Source organism: Oncorhynchus clarkii, chromosome 12 (genome assembly GCF_045791955.1).
Source record: "Oncorhynchus clarkii lewisi isolate Uvic-CL-2024 chromosome 12, UVic_Ocla_1.0, whole genome shotgun sequence".
Lineage (NCBI taxonomy): Eukaryota > Metazoa > Chordata > Actinopteri > Salmoniformes > Salmonidae > Oncorhynchus > Oncorhynchus clarkii.
This window is the reverse complement of record NC_092158.1, coordinates 16,176,560-16,204,518: the sequence shown is the minus strand read 5'-3', so window position 1 is coordinate 16,204,518 and position 27,959 is coordinate 16,176,560. Positions and strand designations below refer to the sequence as shown.

The 27,959-nt window shown below is 42.6% G+C and overlaps 1 protein-coding gene across 1 annotated transcript in view; it reads right to left on the bottom strand.

Moving 5' to 3' along the window:
- The window catches only part of LOC139422777 (band 4.1-like protein 4), a 92,023-nt gene that overhangs the window by 5,366 nt on the left and 58,698 nt on the right, over positions 1-27,959 (bottom strand). Inside the window, exons 9-20 of the mRNA XM_071174114.1 lie at positions 27,527-27,615; positions 23,173-23,236; positions 19,697-19,788; positions 15,558-15,635; positions 13,959-14,074; positions 10,207-10,297; positions 9,856-9,942; positions 8,160-8,270; positions 4,833-4,889; positions 4,356-4,433; positions 1,548-1,667; positions 1,262-1,309 (exon numbers count right to left, since the gene is read on the bottom strand). Coding sequence (XP_071030215.1) covers positions 1,262-1,309; positions 1,548-1,667; positions 4,356-4,433; positions 4,833-4,889; positions 8,160-8,270; positions 9,856-9,942; positions 10,207-10,297; positions 13,959-14,074; positions 15,558-15,635; positions 19,697-19,788; positions 23,173-23,236; positions 27,527-27,615 — 1,031 coding nt within the window. The remainder of the gene's footprint in view (positions 1-1,261; positions 1,310-1,547; positions 1,668-4,355; positions 4,434-4,832; positions 4,890-8,159; positions 8,271-9,855; positions 9,943-10,206; positions 10,298-13,958; positions 14,075-15,557; positions 15,636-19,696; positions 19,789-23,172; positions 23,237-27,526; positions 27,616-27,959) is intronic.

The window sequence follows — 27,959 nt, the reverse complement described above, 5'->3', positions numbered from 1 at the left end:
GCCCTCAAATCCTCAAAAAGTTCCACAGCTATACCAGTTAGAGCATCTTGGTGAGGACAGCCCAGTACATCACTGGGGCCGAGCTCCCTGCCACCCAGGACCTCTATATCAGGCGGTTTGAAAGGAAGGCCCGGGAAGAAAAAAAATCACCCAAGCCATAGACTACTCTCTCCTCTTCCGCACGTCAGCCAGTACCAGTGCATCAAGTCTGACACCAACAGGCTCCTGAACAGCTTCTATCTCCAAACCATAAGACTGATAAATAGCTAACTAAATGACTATACGGATTATCTGATTATTGTCTCTATGCGGATTATTGTCTCTATGCACACTCACAGGGCCATACACACTCATGCACACTGACACGCCAACACACACACACACACACACTCACAGGGCCATACACACTCACGCACACTGACACGCCAACACACACACACACTCACAGGGCCATACACACTCACGCACACTGACACGCCAACACACACATACACTCACAGGGCCATACACACTCACACTCACGCACACTGACACGCCAACACACACACAAACTCCATGATTTGCTCACACACACACAATATAACAGTTAATTCTGAAAGTATTTTGACGACTTGACCTTCCACACATTTCGTTAGGTTACAGCCTTATTCTAAAATGTATTAAAAATGTGTTTTTTCCCTCATCAATCTACACACAATACCTCATAATGACAAAGCAAAAACAGGTATTTAGAAATTTTAGAAAAAAATGAAATATCACATTTACATAAGTACAGTGCCTTGCGAAAGTATTCGGCCCCCTTGAATTTTGCGACCTTTTGCCACATTTCAGGCTTCAAACATAAAGATATAAAACTGTATTTTTTTGTGAAGAATCAACAACAAGTGGGACACAATCATGAAGTGGAACGACATTTATTGGATATTTCAAACTTTTTTAACAAATCAAAAACTGAAAAATTGGGCGTGCAAACTTGTAGATTGATGAGGAAAACATGTAATTGAAACCATTTTAGAATAAGGCTGTAATGTAACAAAATAATGAAAAAGTCAAGGGGTCTAAAGAACTTTCTGAACGCCGTGTACATTTATACTGACTACACACCCACACACCCACTCACATTCAATTATCATATACCTGTATGCTGCTGCTACTCTGTTTATCATATATCCTAATGCCTAGTTACCTTACCCAAATGAAGTGGTACCTGCTTATTTCTAAAAGAGCACTGTTGAACCTCATTAATGGAGTCATTACTTACTGGATGTGCTTCCACAGCTGCTCTTTAGCCTGCACATCTGGACTCCGCCTGGAACACATCACAGAATTACAGGGGTTAATAGTTCAAGGGTTATTTATAAGACGGACCATCTGATAAGGAGAGTTATTGTAATGAATGGAAATTCTTCCCTCTGTGTATCTGTAAATTGAGGAGATGAAATTGACAATTAAGGCATTGTTCCAGGTCAGGTCAGAGGTGGGGGTCTTTAGCGCAGGGAGGAGCGGGAAGGGGGGGGGGGTGTGCGACTTGTGTCTGGTTGTCTTACGATCGAGAACGGTGTCGTGAGCGGCGATGGTTTGGGTCGTTCTGAGACCTCTCTTTTTGACGACAGAGCACAGCTTCCCACTGAGGACCAGAGTCCACCATCTCATTCTCCTGACGAGACCTGGAATACAATATTATTTTAGTATTGTAATATCATATAGGAGTATTATATGCCAGTATATTATAAATATACAGCATAAACATATTACTTGTACATAAAAGACCTGGAAGGCTGGAACATACAATCCAACCATGTTACATCTACACAGACATGTACAGAGATGACAGTATGGTTGCAACTAACTGACACATGATGCATCCACATTCAAAGGACCTTGCGTTCTCAGAACATGCGCAGAACAGCTGGCAGGCATATTCACAGTCATGTTCAACCTCTCCTTGTCCCAATCTGTAATCCACACGTTTTAACATGACCACCAACATTCCTGTCCCCAATAACTCTAAGGCTTCATGCCACAATGACTACCACCCTGTAGCATTCAATTCTGTAATCATGAAGTGCTTTTAGAGGCTGGTTATGGCACACATCAACTCCACCATCTCAGACACCCTACACCCACTCCAATTTACATACCGCCCCAGCAGATCCCTAGACGACACAATTTCAATTGCACTCCACACTGCTAGATAAGAGAAACACCTATGTGAGAATGCTTTTAATTGATTGCAGATCAGCGTTCAACAGCATGTTGCCTTCCAAGCTCATCACTAAGTTTAGGACGTTTGGACTGAACACCTCCCTCTGCAACTGGATCCTGGACTTCCTGACCCCAGGTGATGATGGTCGGCAACATCCCCTCCGCCACGTTGACCCTCAACACGGGGGCCCCACAGGGGTGCGTGCTTAGTCCCTTCCTGTAATCCCTGTTCACCCACAACTGCGTGGCCACGTACGACTCCAACACCATCACCAAGTTTGCTGACGACAACACTTTTAGGCCTGATCACCAGTGACGATGAAACACTTCTCAAAAAGTTCTACAGCTGTACCATTAGGAGCATCTTGACTGGCTGCATCACTGCTTGGTATGACAGTAGCACAAGTACATCACTGGGGCCGAGCTCCCTGCCATGCAGGACCTCTATGTCAGGTGGTATGAAAATAAGGCCTAAAAAATCGCTAAGACTATTCTCTCCTCTTCTGCACGGCAAGTGGTGTCGGTGCATCAAGTCTGACAGCAACAGTCTCCTGAACAGCTTCTTTCCCCAAGCCATAAAACTGATAAATAGCTAACTAAATGGCTACACAGATTATCTGATTATTGTCTCTATGCAGATTATTGTCTCTATGCACACTCACAGGCCCATACACACACACGCAAACTGTCACTCCAACACACACACAAACTGTCACTACATAATTTGCTCACACACACATAATATCCACATACAATTATACTGACTCTGCACACCCACTCAGACACAATCATCATTTACTGTACACTGCTACTACTCTGTTTATCATATATCCTGATGCCTAGTCACCTTACCCCTATACATATCTACATCTATGACTCCAGTATGTATCCCTGCACATTGTACATATGGTACTAGAACTGACTGCCCCGATACACTGAGTATACAAAACATTAAGACACCTGCTTTTTCCATGACATAGACTGACCAGGTGAATACAGGTGAAAGCTATGATCCCTTATTGATGTCACCTGTTAAATCCACTTCAATCAGTGTAGATGAATGGGAGGAGACTTAAAGAAGGCTTTTTAAGCCTTGAAACAAGAGAGACATGGATTGTGTATGTGTGCCACTGACGGTAAATGGGCAAGACAAAACATTTAAGTTCCTTTGAACGCGGTATGGTAGAACGCGGTATGGTAATATGTGCCAGGCGCACTGGTTTATATCAAGAACTGCAACGCTGCTGGGTTTTTCACACTTAACAGTTTCCCATGTGTATCAAGAATGGTCCACCACACAAAGGACATCCAGCCAACTTGACACAACTGTGGGAAGCCTTGGAGTCCACATGGTCCAGCATCCTCGTGGAACACTTTCAACACCTTGTACAGTCCATGCCCTGATGAATTGAGTCATCAGGGCATGGACAAAAAGGGTTCCTAATGTTTGGTATACTCAGTGTATATAGTGTATATATATATATGCTTACTTACTTTCTCGTGTTCTTCTTATTTTTATTTATTTAGTTTTTTTCTACCTTATGTTATTTTTAGTATTAAATTGTTATTGATTACTGCAGTGTTTAGAGCTGTCAAGAAAGGCATTTCACTGTACATGTGCATGTCATACTAAAACTAGAAACTTGAAAAAACGATATTGTACATACAGTACATCACTATTTTTACTGTCACAACAGATAGCAACACAATTTCCATGAAATATACTCTTTCGTTTCCTTCCTAATTACTTTAGCTCCATCATGAGATATTCAGACACTTGAGGCTGTCTATAGTGTATCGTGTATCGTATGACACAGCTAGGGAACCATTGTGGGTCTCAACATATAGTATCATTCAGAGGACAATAGCAGCCTGCTGATATGCTGTATTTCTTCAATACATACTTCCCTTACAGACACTGGCTTAAGGAAATAGTAGTCTTGGGAGCTATACCCCCATATGATAGAGTTGTAGTTTACTATGGAATGGCTGTCACCTTTGAGAAATATTACTATGTACTTTTAGTGGTACTACTATGTACAAAATAGGAGGTAGTAGTAGCGGTTTACTATATATCTTTATTCTGTATATTTAATGGCTATATGTACAGATATGTCTCTTTGTAGGGAAAGCAGAGTGGCATCACTCACCGGTTCCTCTTTTTACGATGCTCTCGGTTGGAGGTCTCGGACTCGCTGCCACTACTGGTGTTGCCACGGGAGCGTGACCTGCGGGTGGGCAGCGGTGAATAAAACGAGGTTAAAAGTTGACGAGGGTCAAATAAATGAGATGGAATGTTGTTTGTGTATGACCTGTCAGAGAGAGAGGACAAATGTTAACTTTTACTTTTAGAGAAATGACTCCAGAACTTGGCTAATGTAACTGCTGAAAAACAGAACCACACACTGACTAGATCGTCATCCCTGTAGAGCTCCAACGGTGGATTTGTGGTGCTGCCACATTACAACACAGCACATCAATGACAATCTTGGCAAGTCACTGGGTTTATCTGACTTGTCTAAGTCTGTGTGGAACGTAGGGATGTAAAGATGTCACCCTTTAGTTGCAGAGAGGACAGAGGTTCAGAATTAAAGAATTTAGCATGCAGTACTGTAAGCTAACTGTACCTCCTTTGCTGATCGTTCTGGTTCGGGGGATCTGTTGGATCACTGGCCTGGCCTTTCCTGAGGGATCATATCACAGAAGTTATTACTGTCATGTTATTATCAGAGAGTCACTGTCATGTTGTTACTATTAGACATCAGAGGAATGTCACTGTCATGTTACAACTACTATTAAACAGAGAGTGTTGATGAGTTTGACATGTTTTAATCATCAACCTAAACATGAATGACTCTGACTTAAAAGTGAGAGCATCTGTCCCACTATGATTTATGATAATTGGTATCTATTCAAAGAGAGTGCTTCATTGGCCACAAACCCCAGGGGTAATCTGATTCAGGGTTTCTACCCAGAAATTCTGCATCTCTGCCCCACAACAGACACAGCCCAGACTAACCTTTATCACTCATTCATATTAAAATAACATGAAGTACAAATCTGGTATTTGATTACTAGAATGGTCTACTTCATACAAACACACTACTATGTGACCTTTGCAGTAGCTTCAGTACAGTATAGACACATTTATTTATTTATTTGGTAATTAACTGCTTGTATAGGAACAATTATCAGCTGTTATAAGGTAAACATGTTTTGGTATACACATACCCACAATATTGTGCGTAATGCTAATAGTGGAGCAAGAACAGTACAGGCTCTACAGTTAGTTCCACATTACACCACTAGAGGGCAACATTATCCCATATATGTACTTTTCAAAGGGGAAATTACTGAAAGAGCAACATAGATGTATTCTCCTGTCCTCCTCTTTTCTGCCGCCTCCTGAGTCCAGTCCTCTCCTCTTCTGCCACTACTTGAGTCCTGTCCCCTCCTCTCCTCTTCTGCCACTACTTGAGTCCTGTCCCCTCCTCTCCTCTTCTGTCACTACTTGAGTCCTGTCCCCTCCTCTCCTCTTCTGCCACTACTTGAGTACTGTCCCTCCTCTCCTCTTCTGCCACTACTTGAGTCCTGTCCCTCCTCTCCTCTTCTGCCACTACTTGAGTCCTGTCCCTCCTCTCCTCTTCTGCCACTACTTGAGTCCTGTCCCCTCCTCTCCTCTTCTGCCACTACTTGAGTCCTGTCCCCTCCTCTCCTCTTCTTCCATTACTTGAGTCCTGTCCCCTCCTCTCCTCTTCTGCCACTACTTGAGTCCTGTCCCCTCCTCTCCTCTTCTGCCACTACCTGAGTCCTGTCCCCTCCTCTCCTCTTCTGCCACTACCTGAGTCCTGTCCCTCCTCTCCTCTTCTGCCACTACCTGAGTCCTGTCCCCTCCTCTCCTCTTCTGCCACTACCCGAGTCCTGTCCCCTCCTCTCCTCTTCTGCCACTTCCTGAGTCCTGTCTCCTCTTCTTCTCTTCTGCCACTACCCGAGTCCTGTCCCCTTATCTAATCTTCTGCCACTACCTGAGTCCTGTCCCCTCCTCTCCTCTTCTACCACAACCAGAGTCATGTCTCCTCCTCTCCAATTCTGCCTCTACCCGAGTCCTGTCTCCTCCTCTTCTGCCACTACCCGAGTCCTGTCTCCTCCTCTTCTCTTCTGCCACTACCCGAGTCCTGTCTCCTCCTCTTCTCTTCTGCCACTCCCCGAGTCCTGTCTCCTCCTCTCCTCTTCTGCCTCTACCTGAGTCCTATCTCCTCCTATTCTCTTCTGCCACTACCCAAGTCTTGTCTCTTCCTCTTCTGCCACTACCCGAGTCCTGTCTCCTCCTCTTCTCTTCTGCCACTACCCGAGTCCTGTCTCCTCCTCTTCTCTTCTGCCACTCCCCGAGTCCTGTCTCCTCCTCTTCTCTTCTGCCACTACCTGAGTCTTGTCTCCTCCTCTCCTCTTCTGCCACTCCCCGAGTCCTGTCTCCTCCTCTTCTCTTCTGCCTCTACCTGAGTCCTGCCTCCTCCTCTTCTCTTCTGCCACTACCCGAGTCCTGTCTCCTCCTCTTCTCTTCTGCCACTACCCGAGTCCTGTCTCCTCCTCTCCTCTTCTGCCACTACCCGAGTCCTGTCTCCTCCTCTCCTTTTCTGCCACTACCCGAATTCTGTCTCCTCCTCTCCTCTTCTGCCACTACCCGAGTCCTGTCTCCTCCTCTCCTCTTCTGCCACTACCCGAGTCCTGTCTCCTCCTCTCCTCTTCTGCCACTACCCGAGTCCTGTCTCCTCCTCTTCTCTTCTGCCACTCCCGAGTCCTGTCTCCTCCTCTTCTCTTCTGCCACTACCTGAGTCTTGTCTCCTCCTCTCCTCTTCTGCCTCTACCTGAGTCCTGTCTCCTCCTCTTCTCTTCTGCCACTACCCGAGTCCTGTCTCCTCCTCTCCTCTTCTGCCACTACCCGAGTCCTGTCTCCTCCTCTCCTTTTCTGCCACTATCCAAGTTCTGTCTCCTCCTCTCCTCTTCTGCCACTACCCGAGTCCTGTCTCCTCCTCTCCTCTTCTGCCGCTAAACGAGTCTTGTCCCATCCTATTCTCTTCTGCCACTACCCAAGGTTCACTTTCTACCTGCAAAGGAAGCACAGCTGGTCAGGTTATGGACAGTCCATATAACTGTCAGTTATTGGCAGCACAGGTGAAATGTCCTAGGTTAGCTAGGTGAAGGGAACACATCTCTACCAGCACAGGTGTCATACCTATAGAGGTCACATGGCCACGTGCCCCCTCAGATTTGTCCTGTTGGTGTTTCTCTGTAATACTACTATCCACCTATCAATTTGATGAAGTTGTCTTTAGCTAACCTAGATAGGTTACCAATCTCCCAACCTGATAACTAGCTACCAAGAAGCCATTTCAGGATATCAATCAAGTTAGAGTAGCTAGCTTGTCTAACTTTCAAACTAGCTGGCATGCCTGCTGGCAAGGTTGGTAGACATTAGAAAAGCAAGTAATTACTAAATGTGCTGAATAAGACTCACATTCCTTTCAATATTTTACCCAGATTTTAGCAGAGATGCAGAGAAGCATATTTAGTTTCTTTAAAAAAATTAACACCAGTCAGAAGGATACAGACAGCTCAAGAGGTATGCTTAGATATGCAGAAAAATAATTTTTTTTTACATAGAAATATGCATAATTATTATGGCTCTAGATTACAGGAAAAAGCTGTTTCAGGTGTTTTGAAAATGCAAAAATGTCCAACTTCCGAAAGGGGGGGCTACCTTCTGGACCAGCCCCCCAGGTATCCTCATGTACTTTGGGCTCCCTCTGATTTTTGGGAGGCATGACGTCCCTGAGCATAAGGTACACATGGACAGTTGATGGACAGTACATGCTAGTGTCAGCTGAGCTATTGGGGGGAGAGGTGAGGTGGGTTGACATGTCATAGGTGAAAGGTCATAGGAGAAGGCTACACACCAGCGTGGGTTCTGGGACGTTTCCTTCCCGCTGCCTGCTGAAGGGGTGCAACCACGTGCTTTGAGAAATTTGGGAGACTTGGTTCGCTGGTTTGCTGTGTTGTACAGTCCACTGGGGAGGAAAACAAGGAAACTTGATCAGAATTACCATCAGGACAGGCAGCTAGCTGTCAATAATACATACATTGATCTATATAGTGAATAATCTGTTGGCAAAAACAAACTCTGAAGTATAGTCCTTAGTCATCACGCTGATACAAACGACAACATTCCTCTTCACCTAGCCATAACCACAATGACACAGATACGTCAGTAAATGGCAGGATGATGACGTCATAGTCTCAGAGGATACATCTAAATGCCAAGGCAACAGGTCACACCAATGGCTGCTGGTTCGTGACCCCAGGCCTCACACACATCCTGTCTGTCTGTATTCATTAGTTTCAGATAAGGCCCCTCTGACACAAACACACACACGCACACACATACACACACACACGTACACACACACACACGTACACACACATACACACACTCACAGCCCCCTGAGAGGGAAAGAGGGAGCACATCGCAGCCTCAAGATAACACAAATCAATATGGAGATGAAATAATGTTGAAACCAGCTCATTGATATGCAAATAGCCTTGGATAATACTAAATTATCATCAGAAGACAGTGGCTATGTCTGAAATGGCAACCTATTCCCTATGTAGTGCACTACTTTTCATCAGGGCTCTGGTCAAAAGTACAGCACTATGTAGGGAGTAGGGTGCAATTTCGTACGAAGACCGGCTCTGCAAGTTCAACAAGATGAATATGAATGGGCAGTTCTGTTACATTTTTGTCATTTAGCAGAAGCTCTTATCCAGAGCGACTTCCAGTCGTATTTCTATATTCCTTAGTAGTGGTCGCCAGTGAGAATCAAACCCACAACCCTGGTGTTGGAAATGCCATGCGCTACCAACTGAGCCACACAGTCCCATCGCTAAATAGTTTGTGTGTATGAATTGATATGTAGGCTATGTGTGCCTTTTTCATTTTTTTTATGTAGTTCTGTCCTTGAGCTGTTCTTGTCTATTGATGTTCTGTATGATGTCATTCTGTATTATATCATGTTTTGTGGGGACCCCAGAAAGAGTAGCTGCTTTGCAACAGCTAATGGGGATCCTAATAAAATACCAATACCAATTTCTTTGTGTCTGTCTCCATGCTACTGTGCAAACACTCTGAACTTAGCCTGGTCCCAGATATGTTTGTAATGTGTTGCCAACTCCTATGGTCATTGTTTGGCATGACAGTATTAACAGATCTGGGACCAGGCTACTGTGAACGAGGGAGACGTATAGACACAAACTGGCTGTCACTGTGCTCTCACACATACAGCTTCCAGCAGTGAATTTGATGAAGCCGCTGGGAGGGTTTTCTATGTTTAGCCTCCTACATTGATGAAATGTGTGCTTTGCTCTGTTCCTCAGTTGTTGTCGTGAGTAAGGTGAACAAGGACATCTACTTAACCCTAGCTGCCATCCCTCTCCTGCCTGTCTCACTATTTTCTCCAGATGTGTGTGTGCTGATGTTTAATCCACCAAATATGAATGATGTAACCAATGCAAACACATAGCAGGAATAACTATTGTAATGTGTACATGTCCGACATGACCAATACAATCCATCCTAGAGCAAAGACAGTACTGTACCATTGTGGGGCATTCTCATCCCATGGTGCACTGGGCTTCCCTCGCTGTTCCTCTGGATCACCATTCTCTGTCTTGGTTACTATGGAGCTAAAGGTCAATAAACAAATAAACAACAGGTAAACAAATACAACCATGACTGTATTTGGTCTGGGCTAAGCAGTTGTACGAAGAGCTGTCAAGGATATTATCTGATATTGGAAAAGCATTCTCTCAATCCATCTCAATTTATCCTTCTTTCCTTCTTTCCTTCTGTCTTTGTCCCCTTTTCCATTTGTTTCAAACTGAACACCTCTCTAATTCGTACACTGTTTTCTACATTTTCCTCTCACATCACTTGCCCATGTCTGATACCTCTTCAAAGCTGACTGTGCTGTAATCTTAGTCGTTCCCTCTTTTTCTTCATTCTCCATCTTTGTGTTGGACCGATTCACATTGTTCAGTCCTATAAGGAAAACATATGTTCTGTAAGGTTGAATGCTGAACCAACCTCCCTCTTTCTTTCCATTGTTTCAAATCCAATTTTATTTGTCACATGCGCCGAATACAACAGGTGTAGACTTTACCGTGAAATGCCTACTTAACCTTTATAATCAACAGTGCAGTTCAAGAAGAAGATAATATTTACCAAGTAGTAAAGTAAAAAGTTATAAAAAAAAAAAAAAAGTAATAATAAAAAGTAACAATAGAATAACAATAACTCAGCTATATACAGGGGGCACCGGTACCGAGTCAGTGTGCAGGGGTACAGGCTAGTTGAGGTAATCTGTACATGTAGGTGGGGGCAAAGTGACTATGCATAGGTAACAAACAAACATCCGATTTTATGAATTGTTCAGCAGTCTGATGGCTTGGGGGTAGAAGCTGTTGAGGAACCGTTTGGTCCTAGACTTGGCGCACCGATACCGCTTGCTGTGTGGAAGCAGAGAAAACAGTCAATAACTTGGGTGACTGGAGTCTCTGACAATTTTATTGGCTTTCCTCTGACACCGCCTATTATTATAGGTCCTGGATGGCAGGAAGCTTGGCCCTAGTGATGTATTGGGCTGTTCACACAACCCTCTGTGGCGCCTTACAGTCAGACGCCGAGCAGTTCCCATGCCAGGCGGTGATGCAACCGGTGAGGATGCTCTCAATGGTGCAGCTGTAGAAAGTTTTGAGGATCTGGGGAACCATGCCGAATCTTTTCAGTCTCTTGAAGGGGAAAATGTTTTGTTGTGCCCTCTTATCGACTGTCTTGGTATGTTTGGACCATGATAATTCATTGGTGATGTGGACACCAAGGAACTTGAAACTCGACCCGCTCCACTACAGCCCCGTTAATGTTAATGGGGGCCTGTTCGGCCCACCTTTTCCTGTAGTCCATGATCAGCTCCTTAGTCTTGCTCACATTGAGGGAGAGGTTGTTGTTCTGGCACCACACTGCCAGTTCTCTGGCCTCCTCCCTATAGGCCGTCTCATCGCTGTTGGTGATCAGGCCTACCACTGTTGTGTCGTCAGCAAACTTAATGATGATGTTGGAGTCATGCCTGGCCATGCAGTCATGAGTGAACAGGGAGTACAGGAGGGAACTAAGTACACACCCCTGGATCAGCGTGGCAGACGTGTTGTTGCCTACTCTTACCACCTTACCACACTTAGGAAGTCCAGGATCCAGTTGCAGAGGGAGGTGTTTAGTCCCAGAGTCCTTAGCTTAGTGAGGAGCTTCGTGGGCACTATGGTGTTGAATGCTGAGCTGTAGTCAATGAACAGCATTCTCACATAGGTGTTCCTTTTGTCCAGATGAGAAAGGGCGGAGTGGAGTGAGACTGCGTCATCTGTGGATCTGTTGGGGCGGTATGCGAATTGGAGTGAGTCTAGGGTGTCCGGGAGGATGCTGTTGATGTGAGCCATGACCAGCCTGTCAAAGCACTTCATGGCTACTGACGTGAGTGCCACGGGGTGGTAATCATTTAGGCAGGTTACCTTCGCTTCCTTGGGCACAGGGACTATGTTGGTCTGCTTGAAACATGAAGGTATTACAGACTTGGTCAGGGAAAGGTTGAAAATGTCAGAGTAGACACTTGACAGTTTGTCCGCGCATGCTTTGAGTACACGTCCTTGCAATCCATCTGGCCCAGCGGCTTTGAATGTTGAACTATTTAAAGGTTTTGTTCACATCGGCTACCGAGAGTGTTATCACACAGTCATCCAGAACAGCTGGTACTCTCGTGCATGCTTCAGTGTTGCTTGCCTCGAAGCGAGCATAAAAGGCATTTAGCTCGTCTGGTAGGCTCGCGTCACTGGGCAGCTCGCGTCTGGGTTTCCCTTTGTAGTCTGTAGTAGTTTTCAAGCCCTGCCACATCCGACGAGCGTCATCGATGCTCTTATTGAAGAAGCCTATGACTGAGGTGGTGTATTCCTCAATGCCATTGGATGAATCCCGGAACATATTCCAGTCTGTGCTAGCAAAACAATTCTGTAGTATAGCATCCGCGTCATCTGACGACTTCCATATTGAGCGAGTCCCTGGTACTTCCTGTTTTAGTTTTTGCTTATAAGCAGGAATCAGGAGGATAGAATTATGGTTGGATTTGCCAAATGGAGGGTTATGGTTGCATATGTGACATGCTGGTAAAAATTGGGTAGAAATGATTTAAGTTTGCCTGCATTAAAGTCCTCGGCCACTAGGAGCGCCACTTCTGGGTGAGCGTTTTCTTCTTTGCTTTTGGCCTTATAGAGTTGGTTGAGAGCGGTCTTAGTACCAGCTTTGTTTTGTGGTGGTAAATAAACGGCTATGAATAAGACAGATGAGAACTCTCTTGGTAGATAGTGCGGTCTATATTTTATTATAAGGTACTCTACCTCAGGTGAGCAATACCTCGAGACTTCTTTAAAATTAGCGCTCCAGCTGTACAAAAAGACACCGCCCCCCCCCACCCCTCGTCGTACCAGTGGTAGCGTCTCTGTTCTTTGGTGCATGGAAAATCCCGCTAGCTCTATGTTGTCCGTATCTTCGTTCAGCCACGTCTCGGTGAAACATAAGATGTTACAGTTTTTAATGTCCCGTTGGTAGGATAATCTTAATCGTAGGTCATCCATTTTATTGTCCTATGATTGCAGCTTAGTGAGAAGAATGGGAGGCAGTGGGAGTTTACTCGCTCGCCTCTGGATTTTCAGAAGGGTGCCTGATCTGGGGCCCCTTTTCCGGCGTCTTTTTTTCACGCGAAAGGCGTGGATCTGGGCCTGTTCCAGTGAAAGCTGGATATCCAGCTTTTTTACCAAATGTAAAAACTAGACGTTGAACAGGAGTCTGTGCCCAGTGGGTTCACTCAATCTGGTTTTAAAAATCTCCCTTCCTAACTGGTTTACAGTCCCTGAGACAAACCAGAAATGTTTCATTGGCCAAATATTCTCAGATTTTCATAAACAGCACATTTGGTCTTGTTTCTGCATCAACAAATTTAGCGCGAGGCAAAATAGTAGCCTATAGGCGCGCCTCAATTAGCTTGTTCTGTACAGCAGGAGGCCACATTTTGCAGGCTACACTGTCCCGTGAATGTCCTGCAAAATCATCCCTTTGTCCCACATTTTAGTATTTTAAATGTGGTTACCCTAAGTAGAACCCTTTTGGTTTCAGGTAAAACCCTTTTGGGTTCCATGTCCTTTCCACAGAGGGTTCTACATGGAATCTAGAACCCTTTCCACAGAGGGGTCTACATGGAATCCAAAAGGGTTACATGAAACCAAAAAGGGTACTACCTGGAACCAAAAAGGGTTCTCCTATGGGAACAACCCTTTCGGAACCCTTTTTTTTTTTTAAAAGAGTGTACTGTCAGTGTGAACTGTCGAAGTGAATATAATATGATTAGCTAATTGAAGCCCTGTGTTGATACTAAACTTACTGAGACTCAACTAAGGTGCTTTACACCTGGCAGTGTTGTCAATAGAAACCTGAGAGGTTCTACTGGGAAACGGTAGAGGTGAAAATATGTTTTTGGGTATGCATTAGTTACCATTGATACGTTACCCTTAGTGACATTGTATTTGTCAGGTGTTGTGTAGTGTGTCTGTGGATGTCATGTAGGTCTTAGGTAGGCTTTAAGTATGTTGTATGTCCATCTGACCTGTGGTCTGTGATGGTCTCTTGGAGTAGGTCTTGCTGCGGGTCCTGACCACCTGCAGGTCTGGTCGAGGCAGACTGACAGACGGATCCCTGCCCATCTGCATAGCAGTCTTTCCACTGTAGGGAAAGAGAGACACATTCATGCACACACACACACACACACACTGTTTAATCATCTATCTTTTCAGGGTGTCCTGTCTGTCTAGAACAGGTACATGTCTAAGTATGCAACAGGTCAAACATGTATTATAAGTGTGAAATACTGTAAGCAGAAAGAGACAGTAAAATTCCACTAGAAGGGTTTCAGGGGGCAGATGTTTCTGGTCTGTCAGGTTCTTATGAGATACAGAGATGATCTGCTCTTGACCTTTCACATAAACCTTTTGTCTCGCACACAGTGACAGTGATACACAGTGATAGTGATACACAGTGACAGTGATACACAGTGATAGTGATACACAGTGACAGTGATACACAGTGATAGTGATACACAGTGACAGTGATACACAGTGACAGTGATACACAGTGACAGTGACATGCATTGACAATTACATACATATGAAATACAGTACACATAAATTGCTGTGCATCAGCGGGAAGCTAGTCTGATGCATCAACGAGGTGTTGAAGAGCAACATGAACATGGAAAACACAGCCACAGTTGTGACTGCAGTGACCCTACAAATAGCAGAGGTCACTAATGTATAAATAAATATTGCAGAAGAAAACTGCAACTATTCTTCTCAGAATAGATACAGGAAGTAGACAACAGAATGAAGACAAAGGAGAGACGGATGTTGTGTGAACCCTGAATTATTCAGGTCTTCCTCTTCTCTGTGGTACACACACACACACAAACACATGCACACACACACACACACACACACACACACACACACACACGGTGTGTTTGTCTCACACTGAACCCCCCTTTTAGCTCCTTTGTAAAACAGACTGCATTATTCACAAAGTTGTGGATTTCAGCATGAATACATGCTGGGAGTCTTCCTCATGGATTGACCTTCTTTATCTCAGGACATGTGATAGTGTTAGTTTCTACCTGAGGGGATGACAGAGAAGGGGATAAGATAATAGGCATAATGAATAATGCTATACTATTTATATGTATTATGTATGGGGACTTCCATCTTACACACGATAGAAATGCATTATATTGTAAATATTCAACACAGTTTCTACAATATTGTTTCATACACATAACGACATTTTAAAGCAAGAATCCTTAGTTGCTACATTTTTGGAGTTATAAATTAATTATATATACACATGGATTCTTTAAGAATATAACTCATGAGCTTAGTTTAACTCGTGTACCCTATCAGTACCTTAAATATAAGCTTATTTTACTCCAATGTTTGTAAACAATGTAAATGTAAACAAACACTGTATAGCCTCAAAATGTATATCATGGATGGTTATTCTTTGCATACATGGCTCTCTGTATGAATTTGAGACGGGTAAAATTTCTCCAGGCCCATCCCTCAGCTTTTTACCAAAGTAGAGGCGGGCTGATTGTTTTGTTTTTGCTTCAATTAAGGATGCTAGCTTTGAAGCGGATATAGAATGGAGGTTTGCTCACCTGTACCGATGCTTAGATCCCAGGGAACCAAATTTGGATAGTTTTCTTGTCAGTGTGTTGCCATCATTTTCTGGCATTCTAAGAAAAAGCAACAACCATAGAGAAAAGGCCTAGATGAAGAATGTGAAAATACTGTACTTCTACTAAAGTCTCCTAGAATATTGTGGGGAAGTTTCTACAGTACATTATTACACAAGTAGTAACTGCATTATTTTTCCCTTCATGAATTTCAAAAGTGACTAACCCACGTTAAGGAGGATTAAACGCTTAGGCTGAAATTAAAATATTGCATCTTTCAAAAAGGTAACCGGCAATGTGTGTTTGAATGCTGAATCCACTTTGTAGTTTTTATTATTTTAGAGAAGAGAGAAGATAACTGAATTGCTGCCCTATTTCACTTTCTCTCCTAGCTACAGACCAGCAGGTCTCTTGTTCTGATCTCTGCTTTAATGACAGAATCACTGCTGGTACACCACTAGAAGCTTCATTCAAATTCTAAGCTCTGAGTCTGAGAGAGTGCGAGACTGGCGTGTGTGTCGGTGAATAGAGAGAGAGTTATTATTTATTTCACTTTCAATTTAACTGAGAGAGAGAGGCAGAGAGAGCAAATGTAAGTGTGTGAGTGTGAATGATAGAGCAAGAGACAAATAATTAATATTTGTAATTTTATTTAACTAGGCAAGTCAGTTAATTAAGAACAAATTGTTATTTACAATGACGGTCTACCCCGGACGACGCTGGGCCAATTGTGCGCCGCCCTATGGGAATCCCAAACACGGCCGGATGTGATGCAGCCTGGATTCAAACCATGGACTGTAGTGATGGCTCTTGCACTGAGATGCAGTGCCTTAGACCGCTGCGCCACTCGGGAGCGAGAGAAAAAGAGAAAGAGAGAGAGATAGATATAGAGATAGAGTGTGAGTGTGTGTACTGATGGTACTAGCAGTACATTAGTCCATTACTGTACAGAAGTGAAGTAGAAGCTCTGGCTGTTGCTCATTATTAAAAGCCTCTAGCAGTCCCTCACCCAGCCATGTTTTATTAACACAACCAACACCACTAACACCACTACAGCGTTGAGCTAAGGCCTCTCTCAAAACCAACACCACTACTGCTAGGGCCTATCCCACAGGGCTCAGACACTGCAGAGAACTCAAATCACTGTTGAAAAACACCCGGATGGAAAGATAGATGGGCGAAAGGTAGTGTAGGTAAATGGATGTAGTTAGTACACACAACGAGGCTAAAACTGCCTCTTCTCGTTCTTTCTCCCGTTGTCTATAAGGACTTGTATAGTAGATCCACTCACCTTATATTTCTAGATTTCTTAATTCCAGTATTTACTCTTAGATTTGTGTGTTGTTGTGAATTGTTAGATATTACTGCACTGTTGGAGCTAGGAACACAAGCATTTTGCTACACCCGCAATAACATCTGATAAATATGTGTATGTGACCAATAACATCTGATAAATATGTGTATGTGACCAATAACATCTGATAAATATGTGTATGTGACCAATAACATCTGATAAATATGTGTATGTGACCAATAACATCTGATAAATATGTGTATGTGACCAATAACATCTGATAAATATGTGTATGTGACCAATAACATCTGATAAATATGTGTATGTGACCAATAACATCTGATAAATATGTGTATGTGACCAATAACATTTGATTAGATTAAAGCTGCAGCATATTCCTGCTTATTTCATCCAATGGAATATGCCCTCTTCACCCACCTCCATTCCATAGTCTCGTCACAGCATAAGTCTCTCCCATTCTCTCACCCAAACCACCGCCACACCCCACCCTTCCACCCCTCTCCCTCCCAGAGGCATATAAGCCTGGGGTAGGTATAACCTGTCACGCCCCCTCCTTTCTGCCTGCCTGCCAGCTCCAGGTCTGTCTGTGGTCCAGGGACTGTCCTCACTAAAGGGCTCACATGCTGATTAAACAGTGTAAATCCAGCGACCCACGCGTCGCGCTGCCGCCCAGGCTCTTTAGACTGCTCTCATTAGGCCACACACGGATGTACGCACAAATCAAATCAAGCTTTATTTCTACAGCACATTTCAGACATGGAATGCAACACAATGTGCTTCACAGGAAAAAAAACGAATAAAAACAGAAATATTTACTACACAACAAACATAAGAGGATGAAAAACAAGAATAACAATAAAAACTGAAGGATTATAAAAGCACCCTAAGGAAAAGCAAAGCTAAACATTTGTGTTTTAAGATCCCTTTTAAAAATGTCCAATGTCTCTGCCTTCCTCAGGCCTTCTGGCAGGCTATTCCAGAGACATGGGGCATAGTAACTAAAGGCTGTCTCTCCATGCCTCTTGGTCCTAGGCTTTGGGATAGTTAAAAGGCCCGTGCCAGAGGACCTGAGGGACCTACTGGCTACATAACCTAAAAGCATGTCTGACATGTATTGGAGTGCACAATCGTGGATTGATTTAAAAACAAATAGATTAAATGTATTCTAAAACTCACAGGAAGTCAGTGCAGAGACCTTAAAACGGGTGTAATGTGTGCTCTCCGTACTGGTCTTGGCAGTACCCGTGCTGCAGCATTCTGTAGGTTTTACAGTTGACCAATATCTTTCTATTGACAGGAGAGCATTACAGTAGTTATGACTGCTTGTAACAAAAGCATGGATGAGTCTCTCTGTATCAGCCTGAGAGAGAAACAGCAGCACCATGGCAATGTTCCTCAGGTGGTAAAAAGCTAGTTTTGTCACCTTCCTAATGTATGATTTGAAATTGTGTTCAGAATGGAAAATAACACCAAGGTTTTTTACCTGACGTTTGACCTTTATTACCTGTGAATGAAAATGTATGTCTAGATTCTCTCTCTGGGCATTAGCTTCAACAATACGTCTTCATTTTAGCTGGAAGAAGTTGTGAGCCTTCCAAGTAATTAAATCACTAATACAGTTGAACCTTGTCGAACGCCACATGTGAAATGTTTTTCTCTGAGTAATGTTCACCAAGGGTGACAAAAAAACTTGAGAAGGCAGGTAGAAGGCTTAAGTTGTGATATCACTTTCCTGAGCATGTCTGCGTCAGCCAGGGAACATAATGCCTTTGCGTGGTAGGCTAGGTCACATATCATCATACTTCTCATCAAGTCAGACAGACAGACAGACAGACAGACAGACAGACAGACAGACAGACAGACAGACAGACAGGCAGAGCAGGGCAGAGCAGAGCAGAGCAGAGCAGAGATCGCACTGCACTGTGCTGCCAGACAGGGGCCTTGTTCATTTTGATCAAGGACTGAGGGACACTGGGGGATTTGACTTGTAATGAATTGAGCTTTTCTGGGATAGTTATGTTAAGAGGTATGTGATAGTGTTACTTCCTATTGGGATGACAGAGTAGGGGATGACAAAGGAGGGGATGACAGAGGAGGGGATGACAGAGGAGAGGATGACAGAGGAGAGGATGACAGAGGAGGGGATTGACAGAGGAGGGGATTGACAGAGGAGGGGATGACAGAGGAGGGGATTGACAGAGGAGGGGATGAGAGAGGAGAGGATGGCAGAGGAGGGGATTGACAGAGGTAGGGGATTGACAGATAAGGGGATTGACAGAGGGGATGACAGAGTAGGGGATGACAAAGGAGGGGATGACAGAGGAGGGGATTGACAGAGGAGGGGATTGACAGAGGAGGGGATGACAGAGGAGGGGATTGACAGAGGAGGGGATGACAGAGGAGAGGATGGCAGAGGAGGGGATTGACAGAGGTAGGGGATTGACAGATAAGGGGATTGACAGAGGAGGGGATTGACAGAGGAGAGGATGACAGAGGGGATGACCGAGTAAAGGATGACACAGGAGAGGGTTGACGGGGGGGTTTACATAGGGGGGTTGGCAGAGGAGGGGATGACACAGAGGGGGGGGGGGGGTGACAGAGAAGGGCTTTGGTAGGAATAGTGTGGGTGATGGTGTTGAAGATAGGAGGGAGGATCATTTTTCACTGAACGTGAGATAGTTTGGGTTCTTACCTGTGGAAGGTAGTAGAGATTCTAACTGAGAAGTTATAATAGTGTTGGTATAGTAGTATTTGCCTATGACAGTGTGTGTGTGTGGGTGTGTGTGCGTCAGTATGACGTTTTTACCTGAAGAAAGTGTGGTGTTCTATGCAGCACTTCCACAGATGTTTACAGGCTGTCTTATTGGGTGCCTTGAAGAAGAACGACGTCTCTGTGCACTGTAAATAAACAACAACAATCTCTTATACCAAAAACAAACAAACAAATAATGCAAATCACTTTCAGCAGCTAAATCAATAAGATACAGTGGCAAGAAAAAGTATGTGAACCCTTTGGAAATACCTGAATTTCTGCATAAATTGGTCATAAAATCTGATCTGATCTTTATCTAGGTCACAACAATAGACAAACACAGTCTGCTTAAACTAATAACACACAAACAATTATACGTGTTCATGTCTTTACTGAACACACCGTGTAAACATTCACAGTGCAGGGTGGGAAAAGTATGTGAACCCTTGGTTTTAATAACTGGTTGACCCTACTTTGGCAGCATTAACCTCAACCAAACGTTTTCTGTATTTGCGGATCAGACCTGCACAACGGTCAGAAGGAATTTTGGACCATTCCTCTTTACAAAACTGTTTCAGTTCAGCAATATTATTGGGATGTCTGGAGTGAACTGCTTTCTTGAGATCCTGCCACAGCATCTCAATCGGGTTGAGGTCAGGACTCTGACTGGGCCACTCCAGAAGGCATATTTTCTTCTGTTGAAGCCATCCTGCTTTTGATTTACTTCTGTGTTTTGGGTCGTTGTCCTGATGCATCACGCAACTTCTGTTGAGCCTCAATTGGCGGACAGAAAGCCTTACACTCTCCTGCAAAATGTCCTGATAAACTTGGGAATTCATTTTTCCATCGATGATATCAAGCTGTCCAGGCCCTGAGGCAGCAAAGCAGCCACAAACCATGATGCTCCCTCCACCTTACTTTACAGTTGGGATGAGGTTTTGATGTTGGTGTGCTGTGCCTTTTTTTCTCCACACATTGTGTTGTGTGTTACTTCCAAACAACTCAACTGTAGATTCATCTGTCCACAGAATATTTTGCCAGTAGAGCTGTGGAACATCCAGGTGTACTTTTGCAAACTTCAGATGTGCAGCAATGTTTTTTTTTTGGACAGCTGTGGTTTATTCTGTGACGTCCTCCCATGAACACCATTCTTTGTTTAGTGTTTTACGTATTGTAGACTCCAGAGATTTCTGTAAGTCTTTAGCTGACAATCTAGGATTCTTCTTAACCTCATTGAGCATTCTGCGCTGTGCACCTGCAGTCAACTCCTGACTCCAATTAGCATTTGGAGAAGTCATTAGCCTAGGTGTTCACATACTTTTTCCAACCTATACTGTGAATGTTTAAATGATGTATACACAATATACACAAGAAAAATACAATCATTTGTGTGTTATTAGTTTAAGCACACTATGTGTGTCTATTGTTGTGACTTAGATGAAGATCAGATCAAATTTGATGAACAATTTATGCAGAAATCCAGGTAATTCCAAAGGGTTCACATACTTTCTCTTGCCACTGTATATTAAAGCAATAAGGCCGAGGGGTGTTCTTATGCACAACGCAACACGGAGTGTCTGGATACAGCCCTTAGCCGTGGTATATTGGCCATATATCACAAACCCCAGAGGTATACATTTCATTTATTTATTTATTTATAGGGGACAATGCACATTAATCAACATCAACATTACAATAACGCAATATCCATGTAAATGTGCCGGGGTTAGCCAAAAGCTCATTTGCAGCCGTTGTGCCAGGGCAGCTAAGGACAATTACACAGTCACAATACACATACTCACTAAAACAATACAAAATACAAATGCATTACATCCAATAATATATAATTCTAACAACAACAACACCACCATCATCAACTGTCGTCTTACATATGAGGAACCACAGACAACTCATGTGTACAGATTTGAATAGATTTGAGCCATGTTTCAATTGAAATTTAAAAGTACAATAATCAGTGCAGTTTCTCAAGTCCATGGGCATTGAATTCCAGTATATTGTAGCTCTAACAGAGAAGGCCAATAGACCGATTTTACTGAGTCGAAAAGGGACGCAATCCCCACACCTCCTCGGGCCTTATTGCTTAAATATACTGTCTGATAGACACACGACTGGAATGCTGTTTCAGCCAATCAGCATCCAGAACCCAAACTACACAGTTTATAATTCTAACATATACCATAACAAAGGACGTTTGCTTCATCATTTCTTGTGAAAACAACCGGCTACATAATTAGGTGGTGTTCGGTGGTGGTGGATAGGCCACTGCATCTCCCTCCTGACAAATGTACCATTACATGTACAGCAAATGAACAGGTAGTGTGTAATATTTCACCCATATGGGATGTCTGTGTTCGGTCATTAGGATAATAGATATCAGACTTTAGAGAGAGGACGGCTCACACTCTAACCTCTACAGCTAGTCTCAAAGAGGAGGTAGCTACTGTTGATCCTTGGTTCTTTATTTTATTTCAATTAAGCTCTGGTCTTCTGAGCTGCTCGGATAGTGTATTGTCAATAATGGGCTTCTCATGGGTTTCTGGCTGCTTGACTGCCTCGGGTTAATGAGACTCTCAGGTTGCTAGCTGGAGCACGCGCACACACACACATGCAGGCACGCACGCACATGCACGCACGCACGCACATGCACGCATGCACACACATGCAGGCACGCACACACATGCACGCACACACATGCAGGCACGCACGCACATGCAGGCACGCACGCACATGCATGCACGCACATGCACGCACACACACCAGTGAAAATGACTCGACTGAATAAACCAAATTCAATATTTAATTCAGCAAGACACACAGGTCTCAATGAGTCACACTATCTCAACAGAGAGAGGAGAAAAGTTGTTCTGCTTCAGTGATATCTGAAGGTGTGGGCCCAGATCACTTCCAAAATGATCAAGAAATCCTCCCCAAAAGCGTAAGTTTGAAAATTCCCAGAAAACCCAAAGGTTCATCATTAAGCTGGATATGTTTTGAGGAAGTGAAGTTCGTGTGAAGTGTCTCCCTTCCCATTTGCACCTGTGAAGTGAACATCAGTGAAAATGGGAGAGAGCTTTCAAGGCTGCAACCATGTCCCGTAGTTCTGCTCTTTCATGTTTCTTTAATTTCTCTCATTAAACATTAGGCGGATGTCAAAATCTTTCAAGATCAAACACACGATTGACCTTTCAAGGTTTCACATGGGAGTACTGCAACTATTCCTTGGAACATTCAGTCAGTTTTATTTTATGCCTTATATTGAAGTCTACTATGGGGGGAAATTATAATGAGGTTTTCTACAACTGTGATATCCAAACAAATTGATTCTGATTCAGTCACACCAAGTTTGCTAGTGTGAATTATAGTGTGAATCAAACTATTGAGTTTATGAAACATGCTAAAATAAACAGAATAATCACAAACAAAGAAATCCAAGGTTGAAAATTCAGTCCATAAATTCACACAACATTCCTTATGCAGATAATACTGAAAGATAATAACTGACAACTTACATCTTTTCCAACGACTTGAAGCTCAAACTGTGTTTCCTTAAAATGCACTTTTGTTATCCTTGGCCTAAAATGATCAAAAATAAACAAACAGATAATGAGATGTTTATTAACAGGTACGATAGCTTAGTCACAGTTGATTTTCTCATAAATACTGCAGCAAGTTATCTAACTAATATGAAGGGCTCTATTTTTGGCTGGTATTAGTTTGCAATTTCGTCATGTAAAAACTGGCGCACAGGCATTTTTCCAGCCGTAACGCCAAGTTCGGCAATTTACCTGTCTTATATCAGCTTGTTTGCACTCAGATGGGCGCTACAAAGGGTAGTGCGTATGGCCCAGTACATCACTGTGGCCAAGCTTCCTGCTATCCAGGATCTCTATACCAGGCCGTGTCAGAGGAAGGCCCTAAAAATTGTCAAAGACTCCAGCCACCCTAGTCATAGACTGTTCTCTCCGCTCCTGCACGGCAAGCGGTACCGGAGCGCCAAGTCCAGGTCCAAAAGGCTTCTTAACAGCTTCTACCCCCAAGCCATAAGACTGCTGAACAGTTAATCACATGGCTACCCAGACTATTAGCATTGACCTCGTTTTCTATGCTGCTGCTACTCACTGTTTATAATCTATGCATAGTCACTTTACCTCTATCTACATGTACATATTACCTCAATTACCTCGACTAACCTGTACCCCCACACCGGTACTCCATGTATATAGCCTTGTTATTGTTATTTTATTGTGTAACTTTTTTTTTAACTTCAGTTTATTTAGTAAATATTTTATATAGTCCCCTTTTTTAAAATTTTCGCCTAATATTACATACCCAAATCTAACTGCCTGTAGCTCAGGACCTGAAGCAAGGATATGCATATTCTTGGTACCATTTGAAAGGAAACACTTTGAGGTTTGTGGAAATGTGAATTGAATGTAGGAGAATATAACACAATAGATCTGTTAGAAGAAAATACAAAGAAAAAAACAACTTTTTTTTTCTTCTTCTACCACCATCTTTGAAATGCAACAGAAAGGTCCCACATCTAGCCATCACTCTGGTTGTAATTCCGATGGTGTCCACAAGACGGCAGCAGTGTATGTGCAACGTTTCAGACGGATAAGTATGAGCACTCAACATGACATTTAGTGTAATGTCACCCAGGTACATTTGGGAAAATCATGAAGGAGACATTAACATTCACATTACATTTTCTGCAAGAATAATTTCAAATCTGTATACTTGGACTTTGATTGAGCTTTTCCAGTATTGTTTGCCATATTGTAAGTTCAACATTTGCAAAACAACCAGTTTTCATAACTTCATAACTCTCCATATTCTTATCATTTTTGCCCAAAAGGAAAGGGCTTGCTGTCGCACAAGGTTAGCAGCTACAGTTGGCGACAGATACGGGGTTTCCGGACACTCCCGTAAAGCCCAGCTCATTGGCTATCTAGCGATTGCATTTCACAGCTTTGTTTGACCCTGATTTGTGCTTATTTGACAAAGTTACAGTCGATCAAGTGAAGATCGCCCGCGTCATCGGCGTGCCATGAAGGCGTCGCTCTCTGACCAAATGTGGTGTCCTATAGGATATACTACACCCCTAATGATATAGTGAAGTCTGGTTACATTCTTGGAACTCTGAGGAATAAATATTAACGTGACTGGTTGAAACAACGTTTAGGGTTAGATTTTCACAGATTCCTTTCATTGCAAATTGAACGAGTGAAAATACAAAATCGATCGTGCATGCTATATGGACCTTTTTAGGATATGAAAAATAATTTTATCTAACAAAACTACACTTCTTGTTATCTCTGGGACCCTTTGGAAGATAAATCAGAGCAAGATTTGAGAATGTAAGTACACATTTCACCTGCAAAGGTGAATTTATCAAACATATCGCAGTGAAAAAAGTGTTTTGTTTTTAGGAGCGCTCCTCAAACAATAGCATGGCATTTTTTCCACAGTAATAGCTACTGTAAATTGGACAGTGCAGTTATATTAACAATAATTTAAGCTTTCAGCTGATATAAGACACTTATATGCACCGACATTTGTTGTTTTTCTAAAATCTTCTAAAATCAAGGCACTGCATGATTTACAACTGTCCCGTTGACGGGACACCTATCCCTAACCTATCCCTAATTAAGGGGTAGTAACTTGTTGGTTAAGAGCTCGTAAGTAAGCATTTCACTGTAAAGTCTACACCTGTTGTATTCAGCATTTCACTGTAAAGTCTACACCTGTTGTATTCAGCATTTCACTGTAAAGTCTACACCTGTTGTATTCAGCCTTTCACTGTAAAGTCTACACCTGTTGTATTCAGCATTTCACTGTAAAGTCTACACCTGCTGTATTCAGCATTTCACTGTAAAGTCTACACCTGTTGTATTCAGCATTTCACTGTAAAGTCTACACCTGTTGTATTCAGCATTTCACTGTAAAGTCTACACCTGCTGTATTCAGCATTTCACTGTAAAGTCTACACCTGTTGTATTCAGCATTTCACTGTAAAGTCTACACCTGTTGTATTCGGCACATGTGACAAATAAAACTTGATTTGCTTTGATTTGGGTGGAAATATTTGAGGTGTGTCCTTAAAAAGATGATCCTAACTGCTAATTTCAGGCAGCAATGGTAGAGATATTTAAGACCAATCAAAAGCTATTTTTAGCGGTAATGCAGGTTGGTTATGCCATGAATTTAGACAGTGGAAACACAGCCTATCAAGCCATGATGCACAATGCACATATGTGCATGGAACAAGAGTAGCCTAATGTGCTTTTGGTGCCGGTATACTTCATATTTAGAAACATAAAAAACAAATGTTTTTATTTTGTTTTATTTGATTAAAAACCAAGTATAGCCTCCACTCCTCTCAATTAAGTTTTTTTTTCTGCTCAATGCAATCGCGAAGTAGTTAAGACTGGCCCCTGAGACCACTTGTAAATAAATCTTAATCACCAAAGATGTATTCAAATATCATGTTTGAGAATTTAAAACAGTGACATTCCCTTTTTATCTATGCATTGTAGGCAGGCCCACATTATTTTAGCCATGCAGGTCCCGTTTTGGGCATGCGTAAAAACCCCTCCATGATGTAGGCTACATGTCCATCCTGAAACGAGAGATGAGAACCTCTGAATACCAGGGACAGGTCACCCAGCCATCCCAGACAGCACCGGTGAACCTCATATTTTGAAGTTATCTGTAACCTGTAAAAATGGCTTGTTTTCAGTTTCATTTGTTCAAAACCCAAGCACTCCTTTAGGCCTGCTATAACGAAGGCTGGTTCAACAGCAATGCCTTTCTTTTTTATCCTGCCGATTTCATGATATCATTACATTTCACATTTATTTATTGTTGTTTAAAAAAAACTGATTGGTTGTTTTTCGTTACATTTTATTACAACCAAAGTTATTAGAATGATTTACCTTTCCTGGTTTAATGGTGGCAACGTCCGTGGCGAGCTTGCAATGCAGATGCTGGAGGTGGGTAAATGTGATCTGATCTGTAAGATGGTTCCACATATATTCATATTTGGGAGCAGTATAACGGTGAGTGGACGTTCTCCCTTTCTCTTTATATTGGATCTTTGTCCAGCTACTGTGAAACGTTTGGATGTGAGGAAAACCCTCTATAGTCTGCATTGTTTTAAAATGATATGCCCACGGGGAGAAATGATGGTGTCTGTAAGTGTATTTAGATGTAGTCTATTTAAAACAAGTTGTCGCTTCATTTAAAATTTGAATGAAATTATTTGCTCTCTTTTTAGGCCTTATCAATCATTTATTGAATCTTGTTTATTGACAATGTTTGGCATGTCGATGCTCAGCCATAATACAATTTACAGTAGACCTAGCACCTATATCAGTGTGAATGCTATTGAAGCCATGCAATTACTTAGATTGGGTTCAAGTTAACGTATTTAGCAAAGATAGTCTACATTGTGTTATTTTGTTTCTGTAAGCCATTTAACAAAGTATAAAGGACAAACATTGGAAATTGAGTTGATTCCAAGGCAATACATAAAAGACTGTAAAAACACAACTTAAAGCAACCAATTATTTAGCCATGGAGTACATTCTGATTGGCCAGTGAGGGGCCAAGCCTCGACACACCCACAACTTGTTAATTCATCAAAACCCAGCCCTTTCGCACCAACGCCAGCAAGTCCGTTGATAATTGTGATAGTGGAAATAGCACAAATATTTCTGACACACCTCTGAACCTATAGCACTAACGCTACTGCGTTAGGTTTGTTAAAATAGAGTCAGAAGTGGGAGTTATAGGTCAAACTATCATATTCCTTATTTACTCCTACAATGTATATACAAATCATCCAAAAACAATACCTACCAGAAATACTTCCCAACTTGTGTTTTGTTCTTGTAAACAACAACTCCAATAGGTGTTAACCCCAGGAAGTATTCAGATTGATTCTCACCCTGAAACACACCACAATAATAGGTATTATTTATTCCAAGCACAATTTACATACTATGTCCCAACCAGAAATAACACACAGTAAAGATATTAAGGTATGTGTCAAAGGATAAGAAAAGAGGAACATAGTCATCTCTCCATACACAAAGAGACTAGGACAATAAGAAAGAACATTATCAAGGCAATGTGATCGTGATAAACCACAGAATACAGCTCTAACAAGCATCTCATTGACTCTGTACCGGTACCCCCCTGTTTATAGTCTCGCTATTGTTATTTTAATGTTTTGTTACTTTTATTTCTTATTCTTATCTGTATTTTTTAAAACTGCATTGTTGGTTAGGGG